The sequence below is a fragment of the Carettochelys insculpta genome, chromosome 2, assembly GCF_033958435.1.
Source record: "Carettochelys insculpta isolate YL-2023 chromosome 2, ASM3395843v1, whole genome shotgun sequence".
NCBI lineage: Eukaryota > Metazoa > Chordata > Testudines > Carettochelyidae > Carettochelys > Carettochelys insculpta.
This window is the reverse complement of record NC_134138.1, coordinates 153,017,860-153,038,950: the sequence shown is the minus strand read 5'-3', so window position 1 is coordinate 153,038,950 and position 21,091 is coordinate 153,017,860. Positions and strand designations below refer to the sequence as shown.

General features: G+C 43.9%; 1 protein-coding gene across 6 annotated transcripts in view; it reads left to right on the top strand.

The window, feature by feature from the left end:
• The window catches only part of MTRR (5-methyltetrahydrofolate-homocysteine methyltransferase reductase), a 94,328-nt gene extending 73,870 nt beyond the window's left edge, over positions 1–20,458 (top strand). For all 6 annotated transcript variants that reach the window (XM_074987864.1, XM_074987866.1, XM_074987861.1 and 3 more), the window contains 4 exons: positions 2,880–2,998; positions 15,479–15,571; positions 15,661–15,843; positions 19,978–20,458. In XM_074987864.1, coding sequence (XP_074843965.1) covers positions 2,880–2,998; positions 15,479–15,571; positions 15,661–15,843; positions 19,978–20,122 — 540 coding nt within the window. In that variant the 3' untranslated portion in view covers positions 20,123–20,458. The remainder of the gene's footprint in view (positions 1–2,879; positions 2,999–15,478; positions 15,572–15,660; positions 15,844–19,977) is intronic.
• The last annotated feature ends 633 nt before the right edge of the window (positions 20,459–21,091 follow it).

Genomic DNA, 21,091 nt, shown 5'->3' with positions numbered 1-21,091 from the left:
GGCACATGCCTCCAGGCCTTGAGAGCAGAGAAGGTGGGTGGGGAGTAAGTTGAAGTCTGCACACCTGCAGCAGAGAAGGGTGCCTCTCCCCTGGCCCAAGTCCCAGAGCTGCAGTGGTGGACGGAGGAGCCTCTCCGTCAGCCCTGTAGTGCTGTAGCGAGAGAGGGCTTTGGGGTGTCCTCTCTCCTCATCACAGACCTGGAGTGGCCTCCACCCAAACCCCTCAAACCCCTTACCCCAGCCATCTGCCCCAGACCTGAGTCTCCTCCCACAGATCAACTCATGTGTGGGCTGACCGGGGAAGAGAGCAGACCTGCAACTTGCAGATCCGAAGGAAAGAGCTGAGAGAAGGCAGCCCCCAGCAGCAATCGTGTGCAGTTCACTCCCTGAGGGATGTCAGAAGCTGTACCCTGAGAGAGAGATGGTCCCTTTTGTCTCGTCTATGAATTCAGTTTTCTGCTGTTAATTCCTTTTGGCTTGCTTATGGGCGACCAGGACAAGGGAGAGACTGGGATTTGACCTGGCCAAAGAGCCAAGTCACAGGAGAAGGCAGCTGCTGCCCTGAGAGAGAAAGCAAACTGCTACATCAAGCATTGTCACCCAGGCTAGATCTACATGGTGATTGCTCTTTCCTCATGTTCGAAATAGCACTGCCATTTCCAGCATGGTATTCTGGTTCTGGTACCCCTTGTCATACAAGGGCTGTGTCTACACGTGCCCCAAACTTCGAAATGGCCATGCAAATGACCATTTCGAAGTTTACTAATGAAGCGCTGACATGCATATTCAGCGCTTCATTAGCATGCGGGCGGCAGCGGCGCTTCGAAATTGAGGAGCCTTGCCGCCGCGCGGCGCGTCCAGACGGGGCTCCTTTTCGAAAGCACGCCACCTTCTTCGAAGTCCCCTTATTCCCATGAGCTCACGGGAATAAGGGGACTTCGAAGTAGGTGGCGTGCTTTCGAAAAGGAGCCCCGTCTGGACGCGCCGCGCGGCGGCAAGGCTCCTCAATTTCGAAGCGCCGCTGCCGCCCGCATGCTAATGAAGCGCTGAATATGCATGTCAGCGCTTCATTAGTAAACTTCGAAATGGCCATTTGCATGGCTATTTCGAAGTTTGGGGCACGTGTAGACGTAGCCAAGGGGTGACAGAACTTTTGGAATAACCACTTATTCTGAACTTCAGTGCCATTTGGACAGCACCAAGTTTAGACTAAGGAATGCATAGCTCCAGTGTTGAGCTGACTTCCTTCACACCTCTCTACCAGGTAATGGGAACTTTAGACAATAGCATGGCGGTAGGAAATGGCCCAGGGAAGGCATCCTCAAGGTGCTCCTGTGTGTCAGACCTTTGATAACCCTTGCAGAGCTGTTGGCTGGAACCCAGTGGGGTGGGAGATCCTGGGCTCCCCTACCACCTCCCCCACCCTGCATGATGAATGGACAATGCACTGACTGCTAGGCAGTGCTCCCCATAAAAGCCAACCATCACAGTGCAGCTTTTCTTATGCAAAATGGGTTGCATGTAAGAAATCACAGAGGTGCTTGAAGAAAACTGCACCAATGGACAGTGAATGTTGACATCATTGGGAGAGCAGAGATGGGGGTTGATATGTCTGGCTTTAAAAGAAAAGACAAGAAACTTGTGCTTGCAGTGAAAGAGGGAAATTTGTGCTTGCAGTGGAAGAGGGAAAGTGAAAGTGGGATGCATGGGAGGGTAATGTGGTTGGCTGAATGATTCAAGAAGATACCAGAAGTGGCATTTTGAGTGGATTTAAGGGGGAAAGATATCATTTGTCAAAATCAGAGAGGTGGGTGTTGCAATCTGTTAGTGGGCCTAGGTAAGTTGTAACTGTGTCGGCAGAAGGAGCTCTGGATCTTACAGGTGTTTTGAAGGAAGAAGCAGCAAGATTTAGACATGGCCTGGACTTTTAGGTCTACACAGAAGGCTGAGTCAAAGATAGAGTGCAGAGTGTTGGTCTGAGTTGCAAGAAGGATGGTGCTGTCCCCACTGATGACTGTCTAAATCTTCTAGCTGAACTAGCTCAGCTAGGTGAGCAGTGGAGTGAGGATCCTCTAAGGGTTCTTTTTCAATTCTAGCTTCTTGTGGGGGATTCTCTATCACTGGCAATTTTTCAGTCAGGAGTGGATGCTTTTCTAAAAGCTTTGTTCTAAGAATTTTTGAAGGAATCTCTACAAGCTGTTTTATTGAGGAGATAACCACAGGAATCCCTTCTGGCCTTAGATCTGTGAATCTCTTCTCCCAACCATCTCTTTGAAGGTATTCACTCTTAAATGGGTGGAAGGGAAATTTTAGTCTTTTAAATATACAGACAGGGGAACTCTTAACTTTGTTTCTAGCTGTGGAATTATTGTTTTCAATTAAGATGGCACAAACAGAACAATATAGGGAATGTTTAGTGTTCAACAGATGGTTCAATTTTTGTTGAATCTCAAATGACAATATTCTGTTGAGAAAAATTTCTTTCTCCCTCACTGTCTCACATGGAATGTCTTGCAGCTCCAGAGAAACTCACATCAGCCTGTCTTTTCCATAGGAGATGATGGGAGTTGAGTCACAAATGGAAGAAGGAAAGAAACAATCTAAAATTAATGCCAAGAAAGCCTTGTTTCCTTAGAGTACTGCAGATAAAAATTTTAAAAAAAGCCTCTCCTAAATTTGTGATTGTATCAGTGTTTGTATTCAGAAACCCACGTTTGTTTGTCCTTTTACCCACTTTTCACTTGTGAGTATTAGAAATCATTCTCTCTCTCTCTCTCTCTCTCTGTGTGTGTGTGTGTGTGTGTGTGTAAGCTCCAAACACCAGTGATGGCATATGGAATTCTTCAGTTATAATGTAATAGTATTTAATTTCATTTTAGGTCTCTATTTTTGCTCGCTCAATCAACACTTTCCACTTACCTTCAGATCCGTCTGTCCCTTTTATGATGGTGGGTCCAGGAACTGGAATTTCACCTTTTATTGGTTTCCTGCAACATAGGTATGTGCTGCATTATTGCATGAACAACTACTGGTTTGTCATGTTTAAAAAGATATTTTGTAATGTGATGTTGGGTAGACAGGTAATGGGCAACTTTTGGGACAGGGGCACCAACATATCTTTCTGGTTATCTACCAGTGATACACTTTTAGCTATACCCATAACACACAGTCAAATAAAGAGGAGACCTTTTGCCTTCTGTTTATCTTATAACTTCCATTTATGAAGGGAGTGTGGTAGATTTTATTGTACATTGCTCAGTGGCTGAAGTTCATTGGTCTGTGAATACCCTGTACTTGCATGGAAATGCATTGATTGTCTTTGCTTAATGGCATAATTAAATTTTGGCTTCAGGTTTTTTAAAGCTTTTTACTTATTGAAATCAAATAGCTTGTTCTCTGAAGCTCAAAAGATAAAATTAAATTTTAAATATTATGTACAATGCTATGCACAAATATGTGGTCCTTCAGATACTCCTGGCATCTGATTAACTTCTTGATGCAGATAATGCTTGCCATAATGAACAAAAGAAATCCCACACTAAGCATTCATTTTATTACCAAACCATTCCAAATTTGCTCATTCTAGTTTATTGACATTTCAACGAATGAGGCTTCTTAACTTGAGCACTATAGTACTTTCTCAGTCCAAACCAATTCATTCTTTAATATACTTTATAATCAGTCACCCGATATATATTTCTGTTTCTTCTGTGAGAAAAAGAGCCAGGTAATATTTCCCGGAGTCCATATTAGAAGTGCTTTTAATAAAATGTTTGTAAATTATCTCTTTACTTTCTTCTCATGGATGAATGTCATGTCAATTTTTTTTTTTTTAATTAAAACACGATTCAGAGACTATTTTAAGTTGAAACAGAAGCAAGAGACATCTGTTTCTGGGTGGTTTCTTGTTCATCTGGTCACGTCTGTGGTTACTAGATGAGCCTTTGTAAAGAATAAATACAGTAAATTCTTTCATATCCAGCAGCCTGGGGACTGGGAGGTTGCTGGATAGTCAAATATTCTGAATAATAGAGAAGTATACTTAGTAATGCATAACACAAAACAAGATTAGATATTAAGAATAAATAAAAATGTATGCAAAGTACTATATTTAGGAACAACAGTACTACTGTACACTGTAAACTTATGCTGTATTTTCTGTATTTGTATTTACTTTCACTATATTGTACTTTATGGAAAATGTAACTAAAATGTACTTACGGTTAAAATGCCAGTTATGGAGAGTTCCAGATGACAGAATGCTGGATATGAAAGAGTTTACTGTAATCCTATCTACCATTAACACTGCATTGCTTAGATATGTATGTTTGCACAGAGGAGAGTGCTGATCAAAGTTTGTTACTACTCTAGAAATAGAGGACACAACTATTTAATGGTAAACATTTCTGCAGGAGATCATTTGTTATTTTACATATGTTTTTAAGTGCAGTGTCAGTTCAGATCTTTATTTTTGGAGCAGTTTTGTTTCATGTACTATCAGTACTGTAATAAAATAATCTTTTGATATGTTTTTTTTCTGGGACAGTAGCCAAACTCTTGTCTTATGTGGGCTAATTCCCTTTCATTTTTACAAAGTTTCAGACATGCATGATTACAGGTCTTCCATTATTGTAGCAAAGAGTAGATGATGATGTGTGAGTAATGGGGTGGGGTGGGGGACTAGAGAAGTATTTTCATGTGAAGCATGAAATTGAATTGTTGCAGTGTCAAACCGTCTTCTGTTGGGTAATAAATTCTTTGGAAAATATTAACTGGGAGAGGCAGAAACTGCATTTGCTGATACAGAGGTGTTTAAAAGAATTTGTTGTCTAAGTTTTCTCTCACTATTACTACTAAAAATCTTTAGTGTGCACTGTTTAACAAGCAGAAAAATACAATGGGTAACTGATTTGCTGCTGCAACTAATTTCCTACATGTTATAATGATGGCAATAGTCTGTTGTTGGCCAGGTGCTCTTTGGGGACAGTCAGAAATTTTTAGGTTTAATCAGATTTTTATGTGGTCACAAGCAAAGGCATTTAAAGTTTCTAATGCTAGTTCATAGCTCTGGAGGGTATGGTTGAAACCTACTGAAATGTTTTGTGAATTTAAAGCTTGCTTAAATGTCACAAAATCAGTGTATATAACCCAAAGGTTTAAATAAGTTTACAGCTATTGTTGATAGAATCAAGACCAATAGTCATTTTCGGTAGCTCTTAAACAGGTCATCATAATTATTCTTCAATCCACTCTTTTGAACCAGAGAGGAAAAGCAAGACAGTTTCCATTGTTTCTCTTCAGTTCAGTTTCCTCAGATGCTGCATCAGAAGCTTGTCTAGAATGACCTCTGATCACGAGAAAAATAATTTAGAAAAGCATACTTACAGCAAAAAGGAAACAAGATGTTAGAACATAAGATGTACACACACATGCAATATGCTCAAACAGTTCCATCTTAATTTCCATTTGTTGGTTGGTTGATTCATTTGGAAAGGGCTCACTAAATTTATTTGTCATGGTGCTGGTAATATTTCTTCGAGTGCTTGCTCACGTCTCTTACACATTATGTGCGTGGTTGGCACATGAACCAGTGCTGGAAGATTTTCCCACCCCAGTATTCACAGGGGGAGTGGCTCTAGTGACCACTAGGTTGCGGCCTCCATAGTATATTATAAGGGATACTGTACGCTGCCTCTCCTCCAGCTTTGGGAATTGTTGATGGCCAGTTTCCCATCGCCAATCCACTGACCCATGCTGCTTCCCAAGGCAGAGAGTCAATCCCCCTTGCACAAATTATCACAGTCCCATGTTTCTTGGCCACGTGCACCAAATAGTTAGAAGCTGACTCATGCTGGGTTGCAAGACACTGACCGGGAGGCCTCAGAGGTCTGCACGGAGCAAGAATCCCTGCCCCTGGATCAAGCCCTGATGCCAACAGTACCACTGCACCCTCTGGGATGGCCACAGCTACAGTGGCCAGTGCCTGGGCTTCCCTGGAACCTGTGGGGATGTACCCAACCTTCCCAGCTGGCTTGCTCAACCTTGGGGACTTCGGAGTGGCCACCAACCTCCTGTGCCTATTCCTTTCAAACAGGATTGGACCCCTGAGTAGGATTTGGCACCACACCACATCAGCACTGGCATCTTCCTCATCCTGTCTGATGAGTCTCAACAGTCTGCAGGATCTTCCATATGAAAGCTGTTCTGTTTCCGAAACAGGTGGATGCAAAGTTACATGGGCTTAAAGACTCACACATTGCCCTTTAAATCCTGAGATTGTATGTTCCCTCTCCTGCCCAGAAATTGCTCCAGCATGTTCCTTCGCCCAACCAGTAAAGAGAACCAGCCACTCCAGAAGCCCTGTGCCAAGAAGAACAAGGGCTATAAGAATAGGCTAAGTCAGCCTTTAGCTGTGACCTAGTTAAGCTTGATCCACCCCAAGCAAGGAGCTCTAAGAGGTAGTTTTGAAGGTACCCCAGAGTGTGACATAGCAGACTGCCCTGTAGATCCAGTGTCCTCACCTGCCTGTTTGGCAACCACATTTCCCATTTTCTCCCAGCCTGCACTGCCATAATATTGGATTGTTGAGTCCTGGGTACAGTTTCCCAGGGTTATGCCCTTCAATTTCTTTCTATCTCTCCCCGCTTATGTCCACCTTCCTCATCCCTTTTCAGGGATCCTGCCTGGTCGATCTTCTTGAGTTCCATTTAGCACACCTGGTAGGGCTGCGCTAAATCGAACTCACAGGGTGCCTGCATCGACAACAGTATGTGTTCCCACGCCTCACTAAGCGTAAGGGAAGTCAGCGGGAATGTTCGGTCCTGTTAACCTCACACAATGTAGATGGCACAGAAGCCGAAATTAAGGTGCATAGACTCCAGCTACATAATTATTGTAGCTGGAGTTGCATACCCTAATTTGCCTTTCTGCTTTAATGTCGACCCGGCATTAGACTTAACAGAAATGTCCACAAAATCTCCATGGTGAAACCATGATTACTACGAGCTGACACACATGCATTTCAGAGGTCACAGAGTGTGCACAGTGGTTGAAGAAAAGTTAAAGGGCATCATACTGCCTTTATTTGCTCCCATAATGCTATTGACTTCCTTTTAAACCTAGCATGTGCTGCCTTTGCAGGAATAACATTGGAATACAGGATGATAAATTCTTCAAGAGGAAAGATGTGTGCAGTGGTTAGAACAAAAGAGTGAGAGCCAGAACTCCTGGGCTCTATTCCTAGATCTGTTATGTATTGTGTGATCTAGGACAAGTCTCTTAACCAGTGTATACCTCAGTTTACCTATTTGTTATAATAGTATTCTCAGTTATCTCCCACATATAGTGAGATTTAATTACTGTTTGTTAAATTATGGGACATTAGTTGAAACTATAGTAAAGCACAGAATGGTCAGAATTTGTTGGGGAAAAATCAGCCTGGTTTCGGTAAAAGGAAATCATGCCTTACTAATGTACTAGAATTCTTTGAGGGGATCAGCAAGCATGTGGACCCAGGGAACCCAGTGGATTCTGGAAAAGTACTTATTTTTCCAGAAAGTCTTTGACAGTATCCCTCGCCAAACACTCTTACATAATGTAAGCAGTTATGGAAAAAGAGGGAACGACCTCTCATGGACGGATAACTGGTTAAAAGGAAACAAAGGGTTGGAATAAATGGTCAGTTTTCAGAATGGAGAGGGTTACTATTGCAGCGGTCCATCTGGCAGTATATTTTATTCAGCATATTCATAAACGATCTGGAGAAAGGGGCAAATAGCGAGGTGGTTAAATGCAAAGTAATGCAGAATGGCAAACATAACCCCAGATATGTACACCAAATGATGGGGACTAAATTTACTATTACTGCGCAAGAGATCTTGGAGTCATTGTGTATAGTTCTCTGGAAACATTCACTCAAATGTGCAGCAGCAGTCAAAAAAGCATATAGAATGTTAGGAATCACTATATAAATGATAGAGAATGTCTTATTGTCTCTATATAAATTCACTGTACAGCCACAGCTTGAATACTGCATGCATACATGGTTGCCTCATCTCAAAAAAAAAAAAACCTTGGCATTGGAGAAAGGTCCGAAAAGGGCAACAAAAATGAGTAGGGGTTTGGAACGGCTGCCATATGAGGAGAGGGAGACTGGGAATTTTCAGCTTGAAAAAGAGGAGACTAAGGGGGTGTGTCTACACTTGCATTCTTCTTTTGAAAGAGGTATGCTAATCAAAAATGCAAATGATATAAACTTGCATATTCTGCATCTCATTTGCATATTCTAATTTCGAAAGAGCTTCTTTCGAAAAAAGAAAGCCAGTGTAGATGCTGCTCTTTCGAAAGTAAGCCTGTTTTTGAAAGACTCCTTCTTCCCTTTATTTAATGGGAAGAAGGATTCTTTTGAAAATGGGGTTTACTTTCGAAAGAGCAGCGTCTACCTGGCTTTCTTCTTCTGGAAGAAGCTCTTTCAAAATTAGAATATGCAAATTTATACATCATTTGCATACCTCTTTAGAAAGAGGAACGCATGTGTAGACACACCCGGGGGAATACGGTAGAGGTATATAAAATCATGACTGGTGTTGAGAAAATAAATAAGAAAAAGTTATTTACTTGTTCCCATAACATAGAAATAGGTGGTCACCAAATGAAATTAATAGCATGTTTAAAGCAAACTAAAGGAAGTTTTTCTACTTGCAGTGCACAGTCAACCTGTGGAACTCCTTGCCAGAGGATATTATGAAGGCCAGGACATTAACAGGGATCAAAAGAGAGCTAGATAAATTCATGGAGGAGGATAGGTCCATGAAGAGCTATTAGCCAGGGTATGTAGGATCAGTATTTGTAGCCTCTGTCTGTCAAATGCTGGGAATGGTTGACAGGGGAGGGGTAACTTGACGATGACCTGATTTTTTTCATTCCTCTGAGACACCTCGCATTTGCCCCATCAGAAGACAGGATGCTGGGCTAGATTTACCTTTAGTCTGGCCCAGTATGGCTGTTCTGATGTTCTTATCCTTAGATTAAAAATGTTATGTAAGAGCAAAGTGTTATGTCCTGCATAGACACTGGGTATACTCTGAAGTTGTGTGTGAGCTTCTGTATTTTGTCTGAGTTCCCTGTATTTGGAGACTCAGATGCTCAACTGGTATAAGTTGGCAGAATGTCATGAAATTAATGGAGCAATGCTAATATATGCCATCTGAGGATGTAGTCGTGGATGCGTAACTATGAAAGCTACTACATCCACACATGAGTTCACACACCATCTGTGTTTCCAAAGAATCTCGCTCACCTTATGAGCTACATTTGAAATTGTAGATTTTTCTTGGCGAGTGTCCTTATGCCTCTTGTGACTCTTTAAAATGGGACATGCTTACATTTTCCTTCCAAATACTGTGAGGAGCTGACATTAATACAGTTGTAACAGATACAGAAAAAATTAAATAATTACAGTATTGTTAATTTCAAACTTGTTCCCTTCAGAGTTGACAGAATGACATTTTAAATGCCTGTTAGGACACAGACAGTTTTATCAAGCATTCTTTTCATATGAATGGGTAAGCATTCATTTTTATATATAGCACCCAAGCCTGATGATAGGTCACCTCATCTTTTGGGGCATTGTAGCTGGTTCAGGGCTCTTGGAAGAGGTCCTCTGCTTCCAGGTCAGTGGGTGGCTGTCCTCACCCACTGACATGAATCCAAAACAACCAAGTCCCTAGTTGCGGGGGAGGGGTCCCACCTTGCCTCAGGTGAGCGAGAGGCAACAGTTCGAGCCCCCTGCCTTACCTCAGGCAGATGCTGGAGGAAAGTAGCTCAAAAGTCTGCACCTAGCCCTAGGTCAAGGCGACAGCAAGCCCACAGTCTTTGGCAGCCACTAGCCCTAGCTCAGGCTAGGGTGGCAAGCCACAAAAGCCCAAGCCCTGGAGCAAGGTGGGGCAACGAACACTGTCTTTAGGTGCACCCCCCCCCACCCCCGGCCGTTGCTCAGGGCGGGGCAGCACATATCCAAAGGGAGCCCAGGCCCTGCAGCAAGGTGGGGCAGGCCCAAGCCTTAACTCAGGGCAGGGCAACACAACAGTCTTTAGGTGGCTCCCAGCCCTAGCTCAGGGCAGGGCAGCACACATCAAAAAGAGCCCACGCCCTGGAGCAAGGCAGGCCTGGCCCAGGCCCTAACACAGGGCAGGCGACAAAGAAACACAGAAGAGCCCTAGCCCTGGAGCAAGGCAGGGCAACAAACAACAATCTCTTGGGCTGCCCAGGCCCTAGCTCAGGGCAGGGCAGCAAACAAACACACTCTGCCCATGCTTGGCAGAGTAGGGGGGGAGACGGCCACCTGGCAAGTCAGTGGCAGGGAGGACATGGGCCCATCCTGCTCCACCTCCTGCTGGCCCAAGGGCCCTGGTCACTGCAGTATAGCCTGCTGTATGGGTCAGTGGGGAATCCAGACTGCAACATGCTGTCCAAGGACCTTTACCAATCCTCTCTATCCCCAGGGCCACTCCTGGTCTCCCCTCCAATGCATACCCAAAGTCCACCCAGTATCTTGAGGTCTGCGGGGTATCAGGTCCACCTGGGGTCTGGGTGGCCCAATTCAGCCTGCATGGCCTCTCAGTCCCATGTCCTCAGGCTGGCTCATGGTGCAGGCTGCGGCAGATACTCCGGTCAGTTCTCTGGGCCTGGCTAGTCTTCTCCAGGAAGGTTCCGCTGTGGGCCCCAGGGTGTCAGGACTGGCAGGGGCCCAGGTGGCCCGCTCCAGACCTCAGCCTTACTCAGCCAGTCCTCCGCCTCCCAGGCTGGGAGCCCAGAGCCATCCTCTGACCTCTCTGGGGTCTCCAGCTCAGCTGAGCCCTCAGCCAGGCCTTTTATAGGCCTGCCCCACCTCCTGACTTCCTGTCAGGTGACTGGGAGGGACCAGGCTCTACACAAAGCAGCCATCCTTCTCCACTACAGGCACCTAAACCATTCTGAGGGAGAGATGAGGTTGGATGGTAAGAGACTGGGGAGGGAAAGGGAAATGGATGCACTATGCAGAATAAAGCTGCAAAGATGTCAAACAAAATGTGGTAACTTCCTTGCGCCACTCCATCAGTGGGTGTTGAAGAAACCCGAAATAGATTCCTTTTTGACGCGACAGTGGTGAAAACAAAACACCACACCCCTCCCCAACAGTATACTTTGTAGAATGAAACGGTGCTCTCACTGCTTTTTTTCCTCCTGCTCCTTGTGCCATTTTAACGCCATCATCATAAAGGGTCCCTCTCACCCGTTGTATCTTCTGGCTAGCTCAGTTTGTGAACTGAAAGCCAAGAAGATGTCTTCAGGCTACACATCCCCTTTAAATCAGTCCTTTAGATGAGGCACAGTCTAACCCTTTGCTTGTTGTAACTGAACTAGACAGATTCTGGGACTGGCAAGGAGGCTGGCAGCTGCCTAAATAAAGTAGACTGCTCTTTGGAGATGGGGCTAGAGGAATTCTCTCGGAGGACAGAATAGCAAATCAGTCCCTTAGGGTGTGTTTCCTCATGTCCATTCCACAGTAGATGTGTGTGTGTGCCTGCCACATGTACCAGTGCCAGTAGTTTTCCCTTAACAGTACCCATAGGGAAACACCTCCAGTGCCTGCCCCCCTTGAATCCACTGTGAGCTCCTCCCGTCTTTAGTTTCTTCTTGCCTTGGCTGTGGCTTACCCCATTTTTAGTCTTCTGTACTTGGTTTGCCCATAGTGTAGTTAGTTTAGTTGGTGCCCTTGGGGACTTTGCCCCAACCTGTGCATGCCCCATTCTTTGGGGTTTAAACCTTTGAGCTCCTGCAAACATGCTATGTCAGTTAGTGACCCACCTAGAAGCTCTCATCAGTGACAGGTGTAAAATCTGTAAGTCCTTTAAGCCAGGTAATCAGAAGAACCGGGGTGCTTGACTTGCAGGTGAATCTAACTCTGGCTGGAAGTCAGCACTGGGAACCGAAGGGTTAAAACAACACCTAGCCAGCACTGCTCCACCTCCCCAGTTCTGGTCAAGAAGCTGAGGAGAACGACAAAGGGACAATCACTCTTGTCCTCTGAGAAGGGAAACAAGGCAGCAAAGGAGCACTGACCTGCGTCAGGTGCCTCCCAGTCTCCAATGGGCTCAAGGGGCCCACCTCATGCCGAGCATAATGCCTCAGTGTAATGTGTTCCACGCTCTCGGAATAGCGGAAGTTTGAGTCACATTCAGCTGCCTACCTCCTTCACATTCAGGGGCCTTCCACACCAGAGGCCCTGCTGGCCACACAGAAAACACTGTTGCTGCTGGTGTGAGGGGGTGCTGTCACAGATGACTCCTGGGAATATTCCATGGTGTGCTGGTCATGACACTGACACCTGCCTTCTTGCTCTCTGGGACTCCCCACCACCCTCTCCTGCTGGGCCTGATCCCCAGTCTTCTGCAGCCATGATGTAGAATTGGGGTTAGCACCCTTGCAGCCACTGATTTACTTTACCTCTGAAAGGGTGCGTCTCTAGGGCACAGCACCCAGGAAACCAATCCCCAAAAGAGATCAAAACCCCAAATAAATCAGCCCCTCTGTGCAAAAGTTTTGCACAAAGAGGGCAAATCAAGTAAGTTCCCTTTTTCAATGAGAAGGAGAATGTGCACAGTGGTGCCCTCCTCCCCAGGTAATAATTACCTGGAGTAGGCTTGGTCGTAAACAAAAGAGTTATTAAGAATAAATGGAAGGATTTAATGGTTATAGGTGAGAACAGACAGATTAATTAAAGTCGTTACCAAAATGGAATAAAAAGAAAACGCAGCTAGTTCTGACTTGCCTAAGAGAGGTGTTGCGTACTGATTCTTAACCTAAAGAGCTGCTCTCATGTCAGGTAAAATCTTTTTTTTTCCTACTCTGATTTGGGTCAACAGTCTTTCCAAGCTTTTTGTTTCTTCTTAGACTATGTCAGGCAGATTCCAAAGCAGGCTGAAAACAAAGACCTAATACAGTTGCATTACTTTAACAGCCTTTCCTGTAGGGCAGGAAACCTTTATTTTATAGCTCCTTGCACACCATCTCATGGAAAAAACACTGGCTCAAAATGGCTTTCAGTTCCAGGTGCCAACCACCTTCTAGACTTACAAGACAAACAAAGCTGCTTGAAAATCCTTAAGTTGATCACCCAGTCATTAGGGTTCCAGGAGTAATGACTTTTCATCAGCACATTTTAAAATTATAAGCAGACTTTGCATATTTCTAACATCTCATAGAAGAGTGATACGTTTACTAAAATGGATGAAATTTGAAGGATACCTGAGGTATTTTTTTCAAATCATCTCTGAGTTGTGCATGTTTATATTCATAAGCCAATCTTCATAAAACTTGGCTTGGTGAGGGTTCTGTCATAGCTGGTACTAACATCTGAGGACTCTGTGACTCCACCCTCTAGGGGGAAGCCCTGTAGTAGTCATGGTGGCATCCCCTCAGCATTAGCATCAGACTCCGGATAGGAGAGGGTTCAGGGGCCTCTCACTAGCTTGCTATCAAACAGACTCTCTTAGAGACAGGCAGACCCTGCTAACTTGCCTCAGGGTATCAGGCTGGGTCCCCATGCACACTGGTACAGGAACACAGACCCTGCAAAGCATGATCTCCATACCCTGAAAAAGAGGATCGGTACTGGGGATCCATCACACCTTGGCACTGTTGGGAGGTCTCTCTCTACAAGCAATATGGACTCTCTCAGGGACACGCATCCTCTTGGCCATCCCTTAGATATTGGCACTGCACATGCTGGGTGTCAGTCTGCAGGTCATGTTCCCAACACCACACCAGAAGTGCAAGGCATCAGTTGCCAGCCAGAGCTCACTGCAGATCCACCGCATGAAGGAGATCCAGGAGCAGCAGAACTTGGAGAGAATCCAGGTCCTTGATGCTGAGCTCAGTGCTGGGCTTGACACCAGTCTCAGCGCATGTCTGTAACTTTGTGTGTAAGCGTGTAGATTTCCTGGCAGAAACTAGCTCATGTCTCTTGTTCCATGGCAAATTTCTCTTGAATAATTTGTTAGAAGTTGGCAGCTATGGCAAAACCTTACCCCAGAGTAGGTGGGACTTTTGCTAATGTGGAAGTTGGGCTCTTGAGAGATCCTACCAAATGTAGTGGATCCCATAATGCCATTATAAAGGTGTAAATGAGAGGAAATGGTGGTGATTGGATAGGAGTATAATGAATGAAGTGTAACAGATATGGTAGAAACATACCTACATCTTTCTTTTCACCAAGGAAGTTGGATAAGGGAGAGGGAATTCTGGTATCCATTTTTTGAAACAGGTCATGTTAAAGGGATGAAATGAAACTTTGGATCTATGTTCATATTAAGTGAATCCTTTTGTGCAAACCTAGTGGGTTTTTTTCTCGTCCCTGTAGCATTTCTTTAGATCTCTACATTTTTGCATATCTCACTTTTAAATGGTTAAGAGAATTTCAAAATCGAATTGTGCAATGGGTATGAAAAGTATTTCTGAAGAAGAAAAAGAAGGAAAAAAGAAGATTTCTCTACTTCTGGCATTTTCAAGCAGCAAAACTAACTGCTCAAGATTTAGTATTTCCAAGATTACTCCTATCAAGTCAAAAATGTTTGTTTGGCTAGATATACAGTATATGGAAAATAGCTTGAGCTGTTTTTTCTCTCCAAATATTTGTGTAATACTTTTAATTTAAGATACTAAGAATGATACCTTTCACTTAGATTATTCAGGACTGTTAAAGAGATTTTTCAAAAGGGCTTAGAGTTGGCCGCACTCCTCTCTTTTTGAAGTCGGTGGCAAAGCTCCCAGTGACTTCAGTGCTAACTGAAGTAAATCAGTGCTGGGTGCTTCAGAAAATCCACTCTTGGTATTTGATTTTCATTTACAGTAAAATCTCCTTTATGCTGTTTTGACAATGTAAAAAGGCCTGAGAGCAAATGAGAATTGGACCCTCAGCATTTAGCTAATCTGTGAGGCTATGGTTACACTAGTGAGTTCTGCCGACAAAACCAGTGGAATGTCCACACAAAAGATATGTTTTGTGAAGTTTGTCGACAGATCTCAGCACTTTCACCAGCAGCGTTCTGCCTCTCAGCCATGAGGCATAACACTGCCATTGACAGATGCTGTCAACAAAAAAGCTGTGTGGATGCTCTGGGGGCGGGGAGCCTTCTCTTGACAGACAGGGCATCCAGAACAGTGGACAGCCCTGTCTGCTGTGCTTCCAGGTGCCTGTTTTATTGAGAGAGTGGCTAGGCAATCTGGCCACTCTGTCAACAGAGCAGAGCACTCTCCCAATTGGCTTGTGTGTGTGGCTGCTGTCTGTTTTGTCGGGAAATCTTTTCCCACAGTGACTTCTGTCAACAGATTGCTGTAGCGTAACTGTAGCCTGAGTATTTTAGTTGAGATACTGACTGAATAAAAGACTCGGTTTACATATGATTAAGTGCATGTCTTTTTTCCCTTCTGCATTTAGACAGAAACTCCAGGAAGAGCATGCAGACTGGAAGTTTGGAGAGACATGGCTCTTTTTTGGTTGCCGACATCAGGACAGAGACTATTTATTCAGGCAGGTTCTGTATGCAGTATTGGAGCTCTGTGTTCCACCTTGTATTGTTCTTGGGATGCTGATCTCAAATGCTTTGCGTTGCTTTTCAGAGATGAGCTCAAAAGTTTTGTTGAAAATGGCACATTAACTCATCTTAAGGTTTGTTTCTCAAGAGACCCTCCAGCTGCAACAGAAAAAAAAACAACTAAATATGTGCAAGACAACATTCGACTTTATGCTAAAGAGGTTGCCAGAGTCCTGCTGAAGGAGAGAGGCTGTTTCTATGTATGTGGGTGAGTAGACTGGAGTTTGAATTCCTAAGGGAGGAAACATTTAATAGAAGTTGCTGGAGACACTTGAAAGACTAATAATGCAGCACAACCTCAGAGTTACGAACATCTTGGGAATGGAGGTTGTTTGTAACTCTGAACAAAGTGTTATAGTTGTTCTTTCTAAAGTTTCCAACCCAACATTGACTTAATGCAGCTTTGAAACTGTACTGTGAAGAAGAAAGAAACTTTACTATGAAGAAAAATGATGCTTTCCTTTATTTTGTTAGTAGTTTATATTTAACAATACAGTACACACTACCTATTATCCGACATCCCTGGGGATGCCAGATAATAAGATGTGCTGGTTATTAGAGCTGCGGCCAGCAGCTGACCGCGCTCTACTTCCCACCCCTGGCTGGGCAGTGGGACACTGGCCCTGTGGCAGCCGGCTTCAGTTGAGCATGCCAGTTAATCAAATATGCCAGTTATCCAAATGCCAGATAATTGGGCTTTTACCATTCTGTACTGTTGTACCCCTTTAATTTTTGGGGAGTTGGGGTGTGTGTGCTTGTCTCTGCTGTTCTCTGACTGAATATTTCCAATTCCAAAAGAGGTAAGTAGTTGGCTGGTCGGTTAGTAAACCTGGCATTTGTAATTCTGAAGTTCTACTTACTTTTGTTTTTCGGTTTTTGTGTCAACTTTTTTGTTTAATATTTACATCTTTGCAGCTCAATCTTTTTCTTTGGTTATGGCTGGACAGTCCACTACTCTGTTGATTGTTCTCCCCATATAAGCCGTGTTGACACTAGCCCAAATCTTCAAAATGGCCATGCAAATGGCCATTTTGAAGATTACTAACGAGGCGTTGAAATACATATTCAGCACCTCATTAGCATGCTGGTGGCCGCGGCTCTTCGAAATTGCCACGTCCCACTGCTGTGCAGCTCGTCTACTCAGGGTTCCTTTTCAAAAGGACCCCGCCAACTTCGAAATCCTCCTATTCCTATCTGCTGATAGGATTTGCATGGCCATTTTGAAGATTTGGGCTAATGTTGACACGGCATATATGGGGAGAACAATCAACAGAGTAGTGGACTGTCCAGCCATAACCAAAGGAAAAGATTTCGAAGTTCCTGAGCTCCTTTTGAAGAGGAACCCCATCTGGACGAGCCGCACAGCTGCAAGACGCGTCAATTTTGAAGAGCCGCAGCCACTGGAATGCTAATGAGGCGCTGAATATGTATTTCAGTGCCTCACTAGTAATCTTCAAAATGGCCATTTGCATGGCCATTTCGAAGATTTGGGCTAGTGTAGATGTAGCCATAATATTTCAGAAATGTTTCCAGTTCATGTAGTACTAGCCAGTTAAAGTAGGACAGGCTAAAAGCAACCTGAGAGAGATTCTCACCAGCAATCACAGGCTGCACCACAGTAATATGAATCCTGGAATTTTTCCTTACAACAAACCCTGCTGCCAGCTTTGTCCACATATTTATTCTGGGGATACCATCACTAGACCTAACCATGTTAGTTACAAGATCAAAGGCACATTCTCATGCACTTCCAGCAGCGTTATATATGCTATTATGTACCAACAATGCCCTGACACTATGTACATTGGACAGATTGGGCAAAAGAATAAAGAATATTCACCAAAGAATAAATGGACACAGGGCAGACATCAAGAAACTCAATACACATAAGCCAGTCAGTGAATGCTTCAATGGAATGGTTAAGGGTCTGGAGCACAAGACCTATGAGGAGAGGCTGAGGGATTTGGGCTTGTTTAGTTTACAGAAGAGAAGACTTCAGAGGTGATTTAATAGCAGCCTTCAACTTCCTGAAGGGGAGCTCTAAAGAGGAGGGTGAGAAACTGTTCTCAGTGGTGTCAGATGGCAGAACAAGGAGTAATGGTCAGAAGTTGAAGAGGGAAAGGTGTAGGCTAGATATTAGGAAAAACTACTTCACCAGGTGGGTGGTGAGGCATTGGAATGCGTTGCCTAGAGAGGTGGTGGATTCTCCCTCCCTTGAGGTTTTTAAGTCCCGGCTGGACAAGGTCCTGGCTGGGATGACTTAGTAGGGGTTGATCCTGCTTGAAGCAGGGAGCTGGACTAGATGACCTCCTGAGGTCCCTTCGAGCCCTATGATTCTGCGATTCTGTTAAAGACCTGAGAATTTGTGTCCTGGAACATAATTTAACAGCAGATTAGAGCATGAGGTTTCTGAGTTAGAGTACATATTCAAATTTGACACATTAACACATGGTATGAACAGAGACATCAACCACCTCATGCATTACAAGGACTGCTTCCCTTCCTTTGATGCTTGTAATTATTTTACACAGGTCAATTAACATCTCCCCCACCTCTCACACCCTCTTCTTTCAATCCTGTTTGATTTGTCCGTTTTTATTGCAATTTTTTTTTCTGTTTGGTCCTCTGTACTTATAAATATCAGTCTGTATGGAAATGAAATTGATCTGAAGAAGTTGGTCTGTCCCACGGAAGCTCGTCACTGAATGGCCGTGTCTACACTTACTAAAATCTTGGAAATGGCCATGCTAATGGCCAAATCGAAGAATACTAATGAAGCGCTGAAAGGACCCCCATGTAGATGAGCCACGGATGAGCAAACCGCAGCACTGCTGGCAGTATGCTAATGAGGTACTGAATATTCATTTCAGCACCTCATTAGTATTCTTCGATTTGGCCATTAGCATGGCCAGTTCCATGTTTTTAGCAAGTGTAGACGTAGTCAATAAATCATTTTGTTAGTCTTTAAAGTGCTACATTTCTGCTGCTTTGTTTTGTAGGAGTACAGACTGACACAGCTACCTCTGTTACTACAAGCAGTGGTGTCACTCTTGTGAACGTGGAAGATATAGACATATGTATATGTACAGTAAACCCTTAATTGTACAGACCCTGATTTAGTGTACTTCGGGAACAACGGACAACCCCATTGTTCCAGAAGTCCACTGGAGTCCATAAAATACTAACCATCCCTTCCCCTTCTCCCCCCGCCCAAAAAAAAAAAGTTAAAAGACTTACTATGGCTTGGAGGAGCTGCCACTTCCTCTGCAGGAGCCCCCATGCACTCTTCTCACCGGGATGGGGTGCATATGCGAGCAGACAGCACTTGCATACTTGCCCCAACCCTCATGGGAGGAGCACATGGTGGATCCGCCGGCGGCAGTTGCTGCTCCAGGCTGTGCAGTGGGCCCTCCAGCCGCACACAATGAGGTTCCTCCAGCCACATGCAGTAGGGCGCCTCCAGCCACAGGCCAGCGGCTCCAGCCATGCAGCAGATTCCAGCAGTTCCAGCTCTAACGACAGTGACTCCAGCTTTTATTTTGGAGGGGTGCGGTTGGGTGGGCATTAAACCCTCATTTAACAGACTTTTGGGAATAACGGGCACCCCTCCCTCTCATTAGTCTGCTAAATCGAGGGTTTACTGTAATGACTTGCAGAACTGTGTGGTAATAGCCTTTTACGTGGGATTCTGTAGGATTAGAGATACAGTGCTGTTACCAGGATATCTTCCCCTGGAGACTTCCATTAGCTCTCTTTCCCTGCCCTTGTGGGACTTCAGGAAATGTTTTCTATAGCAATAACACCTTATGGTGTGAGTTGTTACGTGTGGAGAGCTAACATTTGCTGTTTGTAACGCATCCCGGATTGCTAATGAACAGACAGTTAATTGAACATGTGGCATTGGGCCAAGAACTCAGTAAGTAGCTTCCCCTCCAAAAACAGAAGTCATCTGCTTGTGCTACTACCAGTAAGAGATGAGTAGTATCAGGGCTTTAATTCTTTCTGTAGCTGAGCAACTAGAGGACAGCATAATAATAAACAAGTGTAAGTCCATCCATCAGAAGATAATTATTTTCCTCCAGTTTAAATGTGGATCTGAGTTTCTGCTCCTCATACCCTTGAATGTACCAAAAGCTTCCTGCCATAGCTATTTGAAAAGTATTACTTACTATTACCACCACCTCCCACCACACAAGCAGTCAATGTCTGTGGTGCAAGCCAACATACATTTTGTACTTCTTTATTTTAAAATTATTGCTTGTTTCCAAAAAATCTGTTATCTGAGGCTGCTGGTGAAAGGAGAAATTGTTACTAAAATACTGTTTTTGTATGTCTTTCCTAGAGATGCAAAACACATGGCAAAAGATGTGAATGATACTTTAGTGGATATTTTAAGCATTGATGCTGAAGTTGACAAATTGGAAGCAATGAAAATCCTGGCTACATTGCGACAAGAAAAACGCTATCTACAGGATACCTGGGCCTAATTCTGTGGCCTGTGTGCCTTAGCAAAACAAAGACTGTTGGACGTTTTTCACCCAATATGCTAAGTGAGGGCTCCTTATTCTTTGGGATTACTGTTGCTTAAGTAAATACTCTTTTAAAAGCAGCCAGTTGATAATTAAAAATACTTAATTCTTGATCATTCTCACTGATCTTGTTAACAACATCTAAAGCCTTTACAAACAAAAAAACAAAAATGGAACGTATGAGTCCTCACCTTGTAGTAGTATTACCAAGGAGATTCTCACATAGCTCTGTTCCTCTGATTTAACAATGTTATCCTCGAAAAATAAACGTCTGCATTTGTATGGTATACAGTATTATAAGTCTTGTAAATGCACATACACATACTGTACACATTAATACTACTTGCTTAGTTCTGCAGTTTATCACACATCACATACTTAGTTGAACATATGTGAAAGTATTTTGAGGGAGTTCTTCTTTGTTACATTTTAACATATGGCACAAGTTGCGAGCAGGAATAAATATTTAAAATATCAGGACATTCTGCAAAGAGTAACTGCCTCCACCTCCTAAGCTTTCCTGTGAATGTTTATGTTTGAGTAATGAAGTGAGGGGCTAACACCATTTTGCAAATATTGATATAAAATTGGCTGACATTGGCCAGACCTACACTTGCCCTGTACTTTGAAGGGGGCACGGTAATCATGGAGATGGGAGATTCCTAATGAAGTGCTGCGGTGAATATGCACCACTTCATTAGGCCAGTTCTCCACCACAGCAACTTAGAAGTGTCAGACTTCAAAGTGCCAGCATGCTGTGTGTCCGTGGGCTCTCCAATGTGCCTTTACTCAAAATTTTGGGGTGTAAAGGCACTTCATAGTCATGCAGGGCCGCGACTACACACATGCTGGCACTTCAAAGTTTGACATTTGGAAGTTGCCGCAGGGGAGAATTAGCCTAATGAAGTGCTACATATTCATCACAGC